Below are 16,406 nucleotides of genomic sequence, written 5' to 3'. Positions count from 1 at the left end.
TGTATTTATGTTTTGATGGCTGTGGGACCAAAAATTGCAGTTTGAGTCGGTTTCAATGGAGCATTTTTTTTTTTACCTTAACAGTCTGAATGTAACAATTTAGTTTCCACAGTGTATTTTAGACTTATTGTAGGAGCTGAGCTGGAAATTCCAAGATTAAACAAAAATACTCAATCTTGCCAAAATATATGCCATATGCATGAAAACAGCCAAAATTATCAGAAAATGAAGAATGAAAAGCGTATTAAATGTGCCAAACAGTTCTTAAGGGTTAATATTACTGTATTTATATCATTCAAGCTGCATCCAGTCAAAGCATTTATGGGAAAATACAGAGCTGTATGACACCACAAGTAATATCCCGACACATCATCTTATCGTTTTACACACACATACTCTTATTTAATTCATTGCCTTTCTTTATTTACTGTCCTCTGCAGTGAAATACTCAATCAGTTATCACTAGCAGATGTTTATCACAGGGCCCAATCCACACCATCAGTGAATACACTGTTAAAGGTGAAGGTTCTGTTTAAATTAACACCTCAGTCAGATGCAGTTCAAACCAACCTTCTAATTAAAAGCCGTCTGATAGGAACACAGCTGAGTACAAATAGACAAATATTTTCTTTAGCTTGCTGTATTTCAGTGGTGCTCAGGCAGGAACATGGCAAAAACCCCATGAGTTTATATCATAGACCTCCAGAGATTCATTTACAGTGTCCATAAGAAGCAGCCTACTTTTATTGTTTGGACATTTAAATGTATGGAAGCCAAACGCATTCACCTGAAGAGAGAAAAAAAATGACTTTACTCAATGAGATTATTATCTCAGAATTGAAAAAAGTTTTCATGGAATAATAACGTTCTCTGTTTTTCTGAGTTAACAAGATTATATCAAAGTCAGAAAAGTTTTATAAAAAAAAAATGCAATGTTTTTCTGAATTAATAAGATTACATTATTATTATTATAAAAATGTTTTATGAAAAAAAAACGACCTGTTTTTCAGAATTTATACCATTATGTCAATATTATCAGAAAAGCTTTATGAGAAGAAATGCTGTTTTTCTGAATTTGTGAGATTATTATCTAAGAATTCAGAGACAAATTTTCAAGGAAAAAAAACTGTTTTATCGATTTAAACTTTTAGCTCACTAATTCAGAAAAACAGCAGATTTTTTTCCCTCAACTGAATGCATTATGCTTCCATATTCATCACTGTGGATGTTGAAAAAGATTCAATGTGAGGGCTGAAATACATCTCTAGATATTGAAAAAGTAACTAAGCACTAAGTAATCGGTGGTAAGTGGCCACCTTAAACTGTGTTTTATTAAGATGTGATCTCTAACCTGGTCACTTGAGGACTTGGATTAGCTTTCTGTTTGTCTTGCTGAAAAGCTTCAAGAACTGCCGCGCTGACGACTCCATCAGACTGCCGGTTCTCCTGCAGGGCGTCCTCCTGCCCAGCTGTTACATGAATTTTTCAGACAGCTCTCCACAGCTGGAGAAGCACTGAGGCGACAATGTGTGAGAAGATCACAGTGTGACGGAGCAACTGGGTTCCCTGAGATGGAGACACTGACAGACAGGTTTTAAGGCTTTCACCTGATCTACTGAGATTCAAGGATGGGGAAGAAATCGTGAAAAAAGCTGAAGTGGTGTAAATGCTGTTTTTTACTGCAGGAGACTGTGATGTTGAAGCAAAATGTGGAGCTGCAGAGTTGTGGGGACATTATGGTGCTTAAACTATGTTTTGCTCTTAACTGATAGAAAAAGGAAGATGTGAAAAGGACATTCCTGTATGTCTTTTTGGTTTTGTTGACTGCACTTTAAATTTTTTACCTCAAACACTCAAAATAGACAATTTGTCAGTTTTTGATGCATAAGTGTAAATAATAAATGTTAAGAACTAAATTATTTGTAATACAGTTGACGCAATTGCAGAAAACTATATTTAGAGTTATTTCAATTTATTATTAACTGTTTCATCCATATATTTATTTTTTAACTATTAAAATAGGGTAAAACATCCAAAAAACGGTATTTATTATTATTATTTAGAGGAAAATGTCCAGAAAACTATATTTACAGTTATTATAAATTATTTAAATTCATATATTTATTTTTTTCTAATAAAAAACATGGGGCAATATCCTATATTTATCATTATTATTTGGGAGAAAATGTCCAGAAAACTATATTTATAGCCATTATAATTAACTATTTTAATCCATATATTTATTTTTTAATAATAAAAAGCGAAATGTCCAGAAAACAATGTGTAATTATCGTCCAGAAAACTGTATTTAAACTTTTTTGCCAATTTTGTTCAGGTTTCAAAGGGTTTATATGGTACCAAAGATTAAAGTTTTGTATCAAGCCCTGCTGAGTGCACAAGCTCAGTTTGGTAGTGATCTAGGAAACAGCTGGAGAAACACAGCGGAGAAAGAGCCCATGACTGACCACGAAGAAAAAAAAATTCTTTATTTCTTTTCTTATCAAGATACATTAAAGGATACAGAGACATTGGAATAAAAAACACTTGAGAAAAAGTTTCAGTTGTAGCATGTTTGTCTCTCCATCATACAAAAATCAGCACCCTGTCCCTTTTGAATGTCGCCCTTGGTTCAAATGACCACCCACCCACCCTATGAAGGAGAGCAATGTTTCACATGTACAGTAGCCTATTCGAGCCATCTCCACAATAATGGAGCAGAATTACACACTTTAGATGTAAAAAAGTTTAAAATATGCCAGTTTTCCACTTGTCTTTACACGGATTAGTATTTGCTACAAACTTAACACTTCAAATTTATTTTCTTCTTTTTTGAGAAATATTACAAAGCCCACATTGGGACCAAACTTGCTTATAAAACCAGTGGAAGCCCTCACTGCTGTGGGGATTCACAGGAATTATAATCATCCAATTAACAACTTGCTTTTAGTACTCACCCTTTATAACGGTACAAACGGGGGGAACCAAAAGAAATGAAAGGAAATGAAAGCACGTTGAGACAGCTGAAGATTGCTTTCACATTGTCATCATACCCAATCACAATCAAAAACATTCTGTTCAGACACTTACAGAAGTGGATTAAGGCCGTATTAAAAAGTCTGAATGAAGCAATGTTTGAGGAGAACTCTTTTTGCTACTTCAAACATCTTTTTCAGAACTTAAATTTTTGGCCTAAATTGTCTTCCGTACATTTACATATTGCTGCTTTTTTTTTTTTTTAAACAGACTTTTAGCAACTGACCAGTAACACAATTGCATCAGTTTCCTTCAAACCAACCAAACAGTACATTGTCATGAATGTGGCTTTAATCTAACATCATTACCCCGGGGTTAAAAGTGCCCACACACTCAAAATGGACATCAACCTTTTTTTAAAATTTTTATTTATTTATTTTTTTCACATTATGGCTTCTTTTTGGACTCTTGCAAACATAGTACCTCAAAGCCAAATGTGTTCTCTCTTCATGGCCAGTCACAAAGTTAATCGTGCAAAACCATGGGAACCACAATCATTAGATTTTCCTCAAACACTACATACGATCCGTCCTACACTGTAAACCTACAGACGATCCTCTCCCCTCTGATTCCACACAGCCTGCTCAAACGCATCGGGGTGAGGTCAAGAGAGCACGAGCCTGAAAACGTCTCAGACTGACTAAACGTGGATATAAAAGCATGGCGATCATGTGACAGGAGACAAAATGAGGCTTGACTGCAACCTTCATTTTTTTAAAGGCTACTGTTTTGATTAAGTGAAGACTGTATGGGAGATTATTGATGACAAAACTATCAAATGAGCACAAAACAATTCTGAGCGGTGAAGTCAGGATTACAATCAGAATTTGGTTGTTTTTTTCACCTGTTTGGTGATTGTCAACAATTTAAGGTTAACTTGACCATTTTTACTTTAACAATTTTAATAGCTGATTATTTGTTTAACTTATAGTAAACTGAATATTTGGATTTTGGACTACTGGTTGGTCAAAACCATAGACAGTATAAATAATCGACGTAGCTACTATGACGTCACCCACTGGTTTGTGGACTGACATTTTGAAGTCTTGAATGCTGCATTTTGGCTGATGCAATCTTTTGGAGCCGGAAGTGACCATATTTGGACTAGAAAGAGGTCCCACCCTTAAATATGCGTAACTTTGGACATTAATAAAAATGTAAAATGGTGAGTAATAGAAACTCACCAAGTTGAGTATTTTCACATGGGGGTCTGTGGGGATTGACTCACTCCTGGAGCCAGCCTCAAGTGGACATATGTTTCATTTTTCAGCCCTAGAGTTTGCCGCTTGGTTTTTCCACCTGTTTGTTGATAATCAACAATTTAATGATAATGTAATCATTTTTATTTCAACAAAATTTGATCACTGGTTTTTGGTTTAAGTCATAGAAGGCTCAGTATTTTGACTTTGGAGTATTGGGCAGTCAAAGTAACCTTGGGTTTTGGAAAATTGCGATTGGCTTTTCTATTTGTTTTTTCTAATTATTATTTAGGAAGATAATCAGCACAATAGATTATGACAATAATAGTTAGTTTAGCTGTGAAACTGACATTAACCAGGAGGCTTTGGTTGGCGTTCATGATTTTGTATGAGTGATATAACCTGATTAAAGCACTGATTACCGGCCCCTCCAAGATGTCGCGATTGCAAATAAGGCCAATTCAGCCAATCTCTGTGAATTCTGCACAACTTGGCAATGTTGTCCAGTCATCGCAACTTTATAGCAAATTTAACTATTCAAAACACGTAAAATCTAATTTAATTGTTGAGCTGCTTGCAGCGTATTGATTCGCCCCTCTGTGTGTTTTTGAGTCTACTGCTGCAGGACTGGAGCTCTGTGCCTGGGGCATAGTTACACACAATGACAGGGCTAACTATAAGCATCACATGGCTAACATTACCTGAGGTTTAATGACAGAGCTGCGGCATTTCAGTGTCGGTGTGCAATTAACGGCGCAGTGTTGGATTTTAAACGCTGCTGCGAGGCTTCTGCTCAAGCAACAACATATGACAAGTCCGCATGAGATCTAAATGTGTTATGTCAGCTCGTGTTAACCATGTAAGGAGAGAAAACACCTTCAAACACTGCAACTTGCACTGCAATTTTTTTTTTGTGAAACACTGCCCAAAATCCCCCCAAACAGCCTGTGAAATCCTGAAGGGACTGGATTACACTCCACATTCTATCACCACTATGTCTAAACCTCGACTTTTACACCACTCAAGTTGTTCTGTGCTCACTGAATATTGCTGACACTGAGGGAGTGAGGTGCAGGAGAGGATTTGACCTGTCAACATTTATTATTAACCTCGGTGACAGGTTGTGTTTGGCTCCTTGCTGATGATGGGAAAGTCGACAAGTTACACACTCAGAAAAGAAAAATATCGGTAAATGGATCAAACACTCTGCTCTGCTCTGTCAACATGTCTCTTCAACTTCACCTATGAACATGAGCTACACTTAATGGATCAGTGGAGCATATGAGTGAAATCAAATCAAATTTGACCTTCGGCCAGCTGCAGCTGTCCCACTCAGCCTCCACCTCCCCACCCCCCATCCTCCTCACACACTTTAACGGTGCATATATTTACACAAAGATAGAGCCGTGGAGGAAAAACAAAGTGTGCTTCGTCACCATAGTTTCAGGATGAGAAATATCTTGGTTTAAATTACACATTTAAAAACAGGCGGCATTGAAACGGGGAGCAAAAGAATCCAGGATCGGAAGAAAAGACTACAAAGCCCAAGGTGTTGTGTCAGTGTCGGTGTGTTTATGTGTGTGTGTTTAATATGATGGAAATGTACAGTCGTTTAAGTGCTTGTGTGCTTGTGTGTGTGTGTGTGTGTGTGTGTGTGTGTGTGTGTGTGTTGGACACGTCAACTTTTGGGAAGTAACAGAGGACTAAAGAAAAATGACACTGGCAAGAGGGAAAAGAAAAGACTACAGGTATGGCGCACTGTGCTGCCTGTTAAGTGACGGCCTGAGCACAGACCCGACCCGACTCCCACCCGACCCCCGTGTCCTGTTAAAAGACCCCCAGTCCCTCCACCTCAGTCCTCCAGGACGATGGGTTCGCTGGTGCTGGAGGGGAGCAGGGGCATGGCCAGGGAGCGGGGGGGTGGCGGCAGTTTGATCCGGACCAGGAGGTGAGGTTTCCTCGCTGCCCGACGCATCTCAGACTGGGTCAGGTGTTTCCTCAGAGCCCTGCCGGATAACAGAGCACCACAACACCATTTATAACCCCGACTCTTATCCAGGAGTTCTCTGTTTCCCTCACCTAACCCTGTTACTGTGGATGAGCTTTCCGTACTTTACTTTGCTACTTTTATTACATCTTGTGTTGCTTCATCTCTAAGGTTACTGGATTTGAATGACAGGGCTGAGACAGTCAGATGTACCTGGTGTCCTTTGTAGCCACAAACACCACAGGGTTGGGGGCCTCCCCCTGGCTGACCTTCTGCCGCTTGATGACCGACTGCGAGGTGGTCCTCATACCTGAAGTATACGGCCTCCCATTGGCTGGGTAGGGCACCCCTGTAGCCTGTGAACCAATGAAAAAGTGGGAGAGTCAATTCACCATGTAGTTTCACTTAAAAGGCAAACAGCAAATGAGAGACTTCTGAGGTGGCTGTCAGAATGAGTGTGGAGCAGCATCACGACAGATTTACTCTGGCTGGTTTCTTTAAGGCTAAAAAAAGTAAAAAGTTGAACATTTTAGGGACACCAAATGGCCTGTTTCTGTGTTTTGGATTATTTGTCTGCATGGTGACAGACTGCTGTAAACGACAACACTTTGACAAGGGCCAACAGTGTGGGTCACACTGCAGACTACAGCAACAGATGCTCGGCAACGGCCAGCTGTCGGCTTGGTGTGTCAGGGCCTTCGTGAGCGACAGAGAAGGGGGAGGAGAAGGTGGACTATTGCACGCAATGTTTTCACCCACTTTTTACAAAGAGATGGTGCTGTGGGGGCCGCAATGAAGTGCCCTCTTTATACAGCCCCTGCACTTTTACACAGAATGCCAGCATCATTCTACTCCAGTGTGATTATACACTACATCACAACATCCAGGATCAAAAGAAACATGACGTTTAACACACGAGCGTCCGCCTCTAGTGTGAAATCTAGTATGTGCATCGGCATCACTTCATAAACAATAACAAAGCCACAACATGTCAATCACAATCATTTACTGTCACTGTTATGTGACAGCTGATCTTGTCCTCTGCTCAGAGGGTAATTAGCTTTGAGTTAGCCGCTATGCTGCTTTTTTGACACTGCTTTGTCACTTTTTGACCCATCCATCAAAACCAGTGACATTCATACATCAGTGAATAAAACAAAAAGTCAGCCCAGCTGAGCGCACATTGATCAGTGAAGGTGGCAAATCTTCATGCTGGTGACGACGACAACAATCTCGGTCACTAAGAAAGGTACCACTTCATCCATCTGAAAGCCTAAATTTCATCAGTTCAGCTCAACTTCACTCCCGAATCTCAATAATGCCTTAAGCAAACCTGCACTTTAAGCACATTGATTGGTTGATGCAACTCGTGTTGGGAGGTGGGTTTGAGAAGGAGGAGAAAGCAAATGTAAACACGCTACAAGCAAGCGTAACAGAAACATATTCTATCCACTTTCATGAACGTTTGACTACCTGCAGCACAAACGTGCATATTTTATTAATCCCTGAGCCAGCAGGGCTGTGAGCCCTGGCTATGGTGTGATTGTGTGTGATACTAACGCTGTCAAAGCCCCTCTTTCCCAGCAGGCTTTGGCCCACGCGGGGCTGGCTGGCCTGGTTCCTGTTGATGGGTGTGGGGGGTCCTCTGGACGCCTTCAGTTTCAGAGGAGCTGAGATGGCTGCAGAGAAACAACAACACTCTGAATAACCAATCACAGTGCAGCAGGAGGATCAGAGAGGTGATGGTCTCGTGACCTGATCTTACCTAAATCCTTCACGATGTTGGCCAGCGACTGTCGAGGCACCAACTTGCTCTTTAGAGGAGTTTTTGTGGCTTTGGGCAGCCGGATCATACCTGAAGACACAAAACATTTGGACCATCAGACAGTGTGGTTCACATCCATATCCATATTTTAAACCGGTCAAAGTGAGAGTATTGTGAATGTGTGTACATACACTCAGCCTTGACAGCGTTGGCGTTGATGGAGGCGTAGGGTCGCCGTGCAGCGCGGCGAGGCTGCAGGATGTCCTCACACACCCGCCGAGCGATGCGGGTCAGCTTGGTGGTCTGCAGGATGAACGTCTGACGGTTCTTGGCCAAAAGCTTAGCTCGGCCCTCGTTGCGGGTGAACGGCGACATGCCCTGCACCTCCTGGCGTGTCATGTGACTGCGGGGGCCTGCCTCCTGGACGCAGAGGAAGGAGCTCAGTTTTTAAAATCTAACCACAGGAACAGTGTGACTGACTGCTGCACCGCTTCAGATTGAGATGAGACTTACAGAGCCAGCTCGAGCAGCGCCCTCTAGTTGTGTGGGGGTCTTCAGGCCTCCGTACTTCTTCCAGTAGATCCAGCAGGAGGCGCACAGTCTGCACTGCATGTTGGGAGGCCCCCAGGCATACCACTGAGGAGACTGGGCCGCTGGATTGGTGAAGGGAGAGTCGATGTTAGAGGCCGTCTCAACAGATTCAAGTCTGATTTAAGGCGTGGTGCCCGACAGACATCCAAGAACGGAGCAACATTTTTGTATTTCCAGGGTTCATACACACTTTTACCACTTTTAACACTCAATATTTAAATATAACTGAGGACCTGTTTGTTATTTATGTGAGGGGAGGGCGTGGTGCAAAGAGAGGGAGGTGTGTCAACTATTTTCTTAGCACTGGGGAGCGACTTATGTTTTTTAATTTGGGTTTAGGAACAGAGTTTAAATGAATGTATTTATTTTACTGCCACTTTTTGAAAAAAAAACATGAGGGCATGTTTTCTTAAGACAAAAACATTTTTTTTTTTTTGTTTTTTAACAAAAAAAAAGGTCATTTTTATCTGAATCTATTTTTTCTATCTTTGAAAAAAATTGAACATTTACAAAGAAAAAAAGATGATTTTTTTTCTTTCCAAATGTTGCTCTTTTAAAAAAATGTATAAATAAAAACAATATACCCCTCGAGTTTGGAAAGCATGTTTTCTTTTTTAAAAAAAAAAAAAAACAGCCAAAATTGCAGCATTTGTCACAGTCAGAAACTGCAACAACAGAAATTAATGTTGGATTTTCAAATTTCCGACAGCCCTGAACACATCACGTGTTATACAGGTTTGTAAAAGTTCCATGACTTTTCCAAAACTTTCAGGGTATATTTAGTTTTCCAAAACCAAATCCAGGCCTGTAAATTGCAATTTGCAAATTCCATGACTTTTCCAGGCTTTTTATGCCTGAACAAACCCTGAATTAATGACAGAACCTTTCCCTCCTTCCCTCAGAGTGTGAACTTACTGTGGCAGCTCTCACAGCTGAGTCCTTTCTGGAAGCCTGCTGCTCCGTTCATGCCTGGCTTGCTGCCTGGAACCATGATCTGGTTGGGGTTGGGTTTGGTGCTGATGGAGAGGAGAGAAAAGTGAGTTATTTTGACGGCAGCTCTAAGTAAAAGAAGGTATTTGTGAAGTAGTTTATAGAACACTTACTAGGTGGGGATGTACACCTGCTTCAGCTTGCTGTCTGCCTCTGCTGCCTTTAGTCGTTTCTGAAATAGACGGTTGGACAGGTTTATGAAAACACAAATCAAACATTTTAGTATTTAGGGCCTTGCTTTAGATCGGTGATTCTCAATTTGCTGCCTGCAAGCCAAATCTGCTGTGCTCTATTTCACAATAACAATAAAGTGATTTACACTGGGAATTCTTTTTGTAGTTTTAGTATACACAAGAGAGCCAGAGTGCAAAAAACAGCATCAAAATAGAGCTTATTTATCAAAAAAGTGCCAGTGGTGGATTATGCGCCATGCCTCCACTATTAATATATGCATGGGACTCTTATCAACACCTATTTTTGCATGTAACATCACATGCTATCAGAGTGCATTTAGTAATTTATCTATTGTAATTTAATTGTTATTTACAACATCTATTGCACGTCTGTCTATCCTGGAAGAGGGATCCCTCCTCAGTTGCTCTTCCTGAGGTTTGTACCCCCCCGTGACAGGTTTTTTTTTTTTGGGGGGGGGGGGGTTCCTTAGACGATGTGAGAGTCTAAGGGCAGAGGAATGCATCTCTGAGGCAAACTGTGTTTTGTAATAATGGGTTTTATAAATAAAATTGAATTTATTTGAATTGATATCTGGCCCCACGCCTCCTGTCATTTTGCAAAAGTGGCTCCAAAGCAAAGTAAGTTGAGTCTGTCTGCTGTAGACGTACCTGTTGGATGTAGCGGTCGGTGGTCTTCCACATGTAGTAGAACTGGACCACACTGGCTAGAGACTTCCAGGGCAGCTGAGGGACAGGGGGAAACAAACAGGATGTTTACAGGGAAGTTCAGTTCCACATCACACTGAAGTTTACACCAGAGTTTAAAAGGAGCTTACAAAGTCCTGACGGATGTCGTTGAAGTCTTTGCCGTATTTCTCCAGAGCCTCTTCAAACAGCATGGCCTCGGAGGCGCTCCACTCCTCCATCTCATCGCGGCAGAGCACCGGGCCGCCCTGAGGGACCAGGGTGGACATGGCTTTGGCCAGGTCGTAGTTGTTCTTCTGCAACGTGTCCATTGCATGGAACTGTGAGCAGAGAGGGCAAAGACAAGAGGAGGGACGTTAAAGCTTCATCATCACAGACACAGGGCTCCCCACACAGTTATTTTCTTTGTGGTGGCCCGCCACAATTAAAACACCTTTTTTTAATGTTTGGAGCTGAACCATTTATCAGCTGTTGGAATATATATACTGTTTGGTTATTCATTACAACACACAGAGCGTACTCTGGCCGCAGCAGCTGCTTCTAACATCCACCGATCTGATCCGATCAGCTCTGACTGGACCTACAGGTCAATCAGCCACCCTGTGACTCAAACCTCACAAACTGCTGCTGAGAAAGAAAAAACTCATGATGCAGCTCGCCTTCAAAATGTCCACAAAACTGTCCAAATTTAGAGAGAGGACACAGTATGATTAAAAAAAGGAAGACACACATACAAGATTACAAAAAAAAGGAAGGAAGTTTTTCAGAGCCACCAAATGTTAAACACTGAGCGCTGTAAAGGAAAGGAGTGGACAGGATTTATAACACAAAACAAAACATCACTGTAAGACAGAATGTAGCACAATTAATCAATTATCTTGTTTTTTTTGTAAATGTTGGAAGCCAAAATTGAATTGAAAATAAAAAATGATTAATTGCACTGCCCTAAAATCCTGCTATGTATATTAACACAATAAACTGTACTGGTGTATAATAAATGATACAAGACGTCTCTTGTCAAAATTAATGAATGTCAATTTCAAATTTTAAACCTTTTACAAACAGTGAACAAAAAAAACCTTTTACTTATAAAATTTGAGCTGAATTAGTAATTTTAATAAAATATGGAAAACACACACACACACGCACACAATGTCAATGTTCTCACCAGTGTGATGTCTCTGGAGGCTGCAGCTGCGCTCATATGGAGGCTGGGCTGGCGGATGGAGCTGCTGCAGTCCAGGGCGCGAGCAAACGTCCCCACAGCTCTGTGACAAACACACACAGGTTACTGCCACTCATCTGTCTGATCTACATTTGCATCATGAAAATAATAATAATAACAGGACTGCTCAAGAGGTAGTGTGCTTTGTACTAAATGTTCCTTGAATGACCACTAGATGGGGTGTTTGGCTCATGGACCAATTAATACACAGCAAGATGATTCCCTCCAAAAGCAAACTTAATCTACATTTCCTTCAAAAAAACACTGGTGTAGTATCATCATGCCACTGATAAACTACAGCGTTAAATGCATATTTCTATGAATTTTTGGCATATGTCATACAGAATTTGTTTAACGCTTAGAATAAATATTTCCAACACATCCATGAAAGAGGTCAGTGATGTTGTGTTGACCTCAGTGTCCTAACACTAAACTCTCACAGTTCTATCTGAAGCTGCTGCAGTGGCGGCTGGTCCATGCATCAGCCATAAAACACGTATTTTCCCATGAGATTATCAAACTTGATGCCAGTTCACACATTCCCTGTAGAAAAGCTGTCCTGTGGATGGCAGAGTCAGAAGTCGTCATGGCAACAGGATGATGATGATGCAACGCAGTGACAGATGGGGAGCAGGGGAGCGTTACCTTGCCACCACCAGGAACTGGTCGATCTGAGGGTCTTTGAGCTGGTTGTTGGGGTCCCACACCTTGGTCTCCAGCTTCTCCTGGACCCTTGTGTCTGATTCGCCTGAGAGGACGAGAAATACGCTTTAACGCTTTACTGTTTCTGCCTTATTTCAGGTTAAAAATGCAAAAGTAGCAACATAATTCAGCTTTAGTGTGCTGCTCACCCTCTGCTAGCTTGTCGGGGATCTCTGCCTGGTACTTGGAGCCCACCCGGATCTCGCCCTGGTCTGCCAGCAGGGTCTTCTGGACAGGGTCGAACACCAACGAGTAGAAGAAACAGTCCTGAAAGAACACACGGAAAATGCTTACAGCTGCTTGCCAGATGCACATTGTTCAACAAAACATTCACTGCATATTTCTTTTGTAATGTGAAAACTAAAGGAATAAGGTATCTTGTGTTACCTCTTTCTCCAGGTAGCCGGCCAGGACGTCTGTTTCATTGAGGAGGGTGACGTTACATTTGCCCCTGAAGAGACAGAGAGGAGCAGTCAGAGACCAGGAAGTACACATTCTCTACAGCATTAAAGACAATTGGGGTCGACTGATTTGGTTTTTCAGAACTGATATTTTTTAATTAATTTTTATCATTAAAAAAAAAAACACAGCTACAGATAATCAGCAAAATGCCAAATATCGGCCCGCATAATCAGCCAGGTCGACAATCTGTCGACCACCAAAGAAAATGCTATACTTCAACATCAGAGCCAATAAAAACCAAGCTATTTCACACAATACCACAACTCTGCTGTCAGTGCTGCCAAATAAAGAATATAAAACACCAAATACTACAGTACAATGAACCACAATTACCAACTTAAAAATTGGTCAAAAAGTTAACACGACATGACACAGGTAACATTTTTCAAAAATAGTTTTTTTCAGTGAAGTTTTTTTAATGGATTACAATTACAGCACTGAACAATAAACTAACTAACTAAACCCTGAAATCACTTTTTCAGCTGAAAACCAATATATATATGGGTTTTTAGAAGTGCTGGTGATGGATTTAAATCAAAATTTTGGCATTTTAGTGCAAAGTATTTGAATTGTACATCTGCAGGCGACTGTGGTTAAAAAAGGCACAGCGGTTGAAGTATCCTTGGGCAACATACTGAACCCCATATCACTCCCGATGGCTGTTCCATTAGTGTGTGAGTGTGTGTGGCGGATTAAAAAAGTAGCAGTAGCAAGAGTAGCAGGTGGCACCTTGTACAGTAGCCTCTGCCACCAGTTTATGCATGTGTGTATGAAAATGTGACAAGTCGAGTAAAAAGCACTTTGAGTGATCAGAAGACTAGAGGGCTCTATACAAATGCAGGTCCAGTAACCAAAGATGCATACTGACTGTACTCTACTGATTGAAACTGGCTACTGCACATGAATTTTCCGTTAAATAAACTGATGGCAGGTATAAATGGTGGCAGCTTTCGCAAAGGGGTAAAAAAAAAAGCTCAGTGCCACAATATCAGCATTGCTTAGATACAGACGTTTTCAGCATTACAAACAAAGGAAATTGACTGAAATTGAAAAAAAGTGGATAAAATCATTATTTAAAAAAAAAAAAAAAAAGAACAATCAATAAAGCTTTATGTGCAAGTTAGAAAAAAAAGATTATTTGAACTGAAGCCTGACGTGGTGCTCAAACAATTTCATGATTGTTTGAGAGACTGCCAATGAGCTTACTCAGATTTCATCTAATAAACTACCTTTATGTTTATCTGCCTCATTTTCTTTGTTCCATTTTTATATTTCTGTTTTGCAAATAATGTCAATGGGGGATCTATTTTCCTGATTAAAAGCAGGTGCATTAAAAAATGCATTAAAAAGAAACTTTAAAACTTTAAAAAAAAACTTTATCCCAGAAAAACAAAAAAAGAAGCTACTAATTGCAACGTCTTAATATCAACGATCTGAATCTATGGCCCATTTAATGACCTGATGATGAAAATGAAAATAATCAGGTAAATAATAGGGATGTGTGTTGCTGCTTTGAATCCACCATTCTTGGATATCAATTCAATTTAATTCAATTCTAACAACTTTATTCATCAACTAGTAAAGAGCAATATGTTAAGATGACAAACCTAATATACGTACAAAAACACACATAGCAGCATTCTTGACATACAACTAGGCACTGCAACAGCAGCTGAGGAACTGCGATAAGAATAAAGTGCCAGTAGTTGATATAATGCACAATATGTGAAATATTCCTGCATGACTATGTCAAGTATGTGGTACACACATCCCCCTCTGTCACTGTGGTATCATGAGAAAGTGCATTCATCACCAGCTGAACAGGATGGGCAACAGTCTTTCGAAAAGGGAAATAATAGGATGGGATTGAGCACATCCCAGCAACAGCTGAGTGAAGCTGCAGTGAGGACCTTTTCCCGAGCACTTCAGTCCTAACTGTGCGTGGCAGCGGTGTGGATTCAGAGTGAGCTGCATCGTGCCAGAGAGTCCTGTCAGTGAACACGTACCGTATGTGAGTAGCAGGTAGAGATTCAAACTGTCGCGACAGGAAGAGTTCTCTGTGTTTGAGCTGGTGTTTCTGTTGTTCCGACAGCGTTGGCTGCTTCGACTCCTCCTCGAATTCTCCTGCAACACAAACGCAGCAGCATCAGCACCGTTTTCCTACTGACAGGACAAACATCGCACACTGTCACTGATTGGAGGAGGACAGACAGAATTCCAACACGTCCTGCTAGTTTAGCAGTCTGAAACAATCATATGTGACCACTGAGTCGCCCCCCCCACCCACCCCCCCCCAAATAAGAGTGAAAAATAAGTGACTTTTTTTTCTTTTAAATAAAAAAAGTTCAAAGTTAAAAAAAGAAATCACCATGGCAGTTTGTTACTGGAGGTTAAATGAAGGTATGAAGCAAGCAGCAACCTCTGAGGCTAAAAACTGATGCCAACAATAAAGTGCCAAACACGTTTTTCTCTATCTATGGCTGATACTGCACCCAGCTATCCAAGCCAGCAGCTAGTGTTACAGTTAGCTCCACCCTCCCACACAAAGTTGCTACAAATACGAACAGTTTTCATAGAGAGGCCCCCTGGTGGCCCCTGGGCCCCAAGCAGCTTCATAGGTCACGCAGAAGTCACTATAAAGGGTTGACAGATTATCAGCCTGGCCGATTATTGGAGCTGATAATTGGCATTTTGCCGATTATCTGCATTTTAATGATCGCCGATAAAAATTAATTAAAGTGCCAAGAAAGTGCAAACATGGGAAGAACTTTGACTTTGTAAAACCTCAGGGAACTATTTATATTTTTTCAATTTTCACTTGACTTTATGAGAAAAGTTTCAGGGAACATGCTGTATATGATGTTGAAAGTTTCAGTTTTTATTGAATATTTGTTAAAGGCATTTAAACAAAGTTTTGTGTTGGAGTTTTTCCAAATTCTAAATTTTGACAGGAAGATTTTTATTTTAATTTTAAATGCATATGGGTTCCAAATATCTGTTATTGCTCTCATTAAATTCTAATAATTAGTATTGTCATTGGCCTAATCACAATTGTTACTAATTGTTTTCAGCCAGGACGACATTGCATTAGCTGGTGATAGTGACACATTTGCATTGGAACTTCCAAAGAAGCTGTTTTTGGGTATTTTGCCAGGTGTCTGTGTGTGTGTGTGTGTCTGTCTGTCTGTCTGTGTCTGTGTGTGTGTCTGTCTGTCTGTCTATGTGTATGTGTGTGTGTGTCTGTCTGTCTGTCTATGTGTATGTGTGTGTGTCTGTCTGTCTGTGTCTGTGTGTGTGTGTCTGTCTGCGTCTGTGTGTGTGTGTGTGTGTCTGTCTGTCTGTGTCTCTGTGTGTGTGTCTGTCTGTCTGTCTATGTGTATGTGTGTGTGTCTGTCTGTCTGTCTGTCTATGTGTATGTGTGTGTGTCTGTCTGTCTGTCTATGTGTATGTGTGTCTGTCTGTCTGTCTGTGTCTGTGTGTGTGTCTGTCTGCGTCTGTGTGTGTGTGTGTGTGTCTGTCTGTCTGTGTCTCTGTGTGTGTCTGTCTGTCTGTTTGTCTGTCTATGTGTATGTGT

The 16,406-nt window shown here is 40.7% G+C and overlaps 1 protein-coding gene across 2 annotated transcripts in view; it reads right to left on the bottom strand.

Moving 5' to 3' along the window:
• Window positions 1-4,998: 4,998 nt before the first annotated feature.
• Window positions 4,999-16,406, bottom strand: part of mta2 (metastasis associated 1 family, member 2) — a 35,264-nt gene continuing 23,856 nt past the window's right edge. Inside the window, exons 4-18 of one of the 2 annotated variants that reach the window (XM_042512030.1) lie at window positions 14,839-14,956; window positions 12,758-12,821; window positions 12,520-12,637; window positions 12,314-12,416; window positions 11,612-11,711; window positions 10,575-10,763; window positions 10,408-10,482; window positions 9,679-9,737; window positions 9,491-9,591; window positions 8,498-8,637; window positions 8,176-8,404; window positions 7,985-8,074; window positions 7,780-7,898; window positions 6,433-6,575; window positions 4,999-6,238 (exon numbers count right to left, since the gene is read on the bottom strand). In XM_042512030.1, the coding sequence (XP_042367964.1) occupies window positions 6,085-6,238; window positions 6,433-6,575; window positions 7,780-7,898; window positions 7,985-8,074; window positions 8,176-8,404; window positions 8,498-8,637; window positions 9,491-9,591; window positions 9,679-9,737; window positions 10,408-10,482; window positions 10,575-10,763; window positions 11,612-11,711; window positions 12,314-12,416; window positions 12,520-12,637; window positions 12,758-12,821; window positions 14,839-14,956 (1,802 nt within the window). In that variant the 3' untranslated portion in view covers window positions 4,999-6,084. The remainder of the gene's footprint in view (window positions 6,239-6,432; window positions 6,576-7,779; window positions 7,899-7,984; window positions 8,075-8,175; window positions 8,405-8,497; window positions 8,638-9,490; window positions 9,592-9,678; window positions 9,738-10,407; window positions 10,483-10,574; window positions 10,764-11,611; window positions 11,712-12,313; window positions 12,417-12,519; window positions 12,638-12,757; window positions 12,822-14,838; window positions 14,957-16,406) is intronic. The other variant, XM_042512031.1, reaches the window with a different exon arrangement.

This window comes from Plectropomus leopardus, chromosome 23 (genome assembly GCF_008729295.1).
Source record: "Plectropomus leopardus isolate mb chromosome 23, YSFRI_Pleo_2.0, whole genome shotgun sequence".
In the NCBI taxonomy this organism is placed as follows: domain Eukaryota; kingdom Metazoa; phylum Chordata; class Actinopteri; order Perciformes; family Serranidae; genus Plectropomus; species Plectropomus leopardus.
The sequence above is the reverse complement of the archived record's forward strand: the minus strand, read 5'-3'. Positions and strand labels throughout refer to the sequence as shown.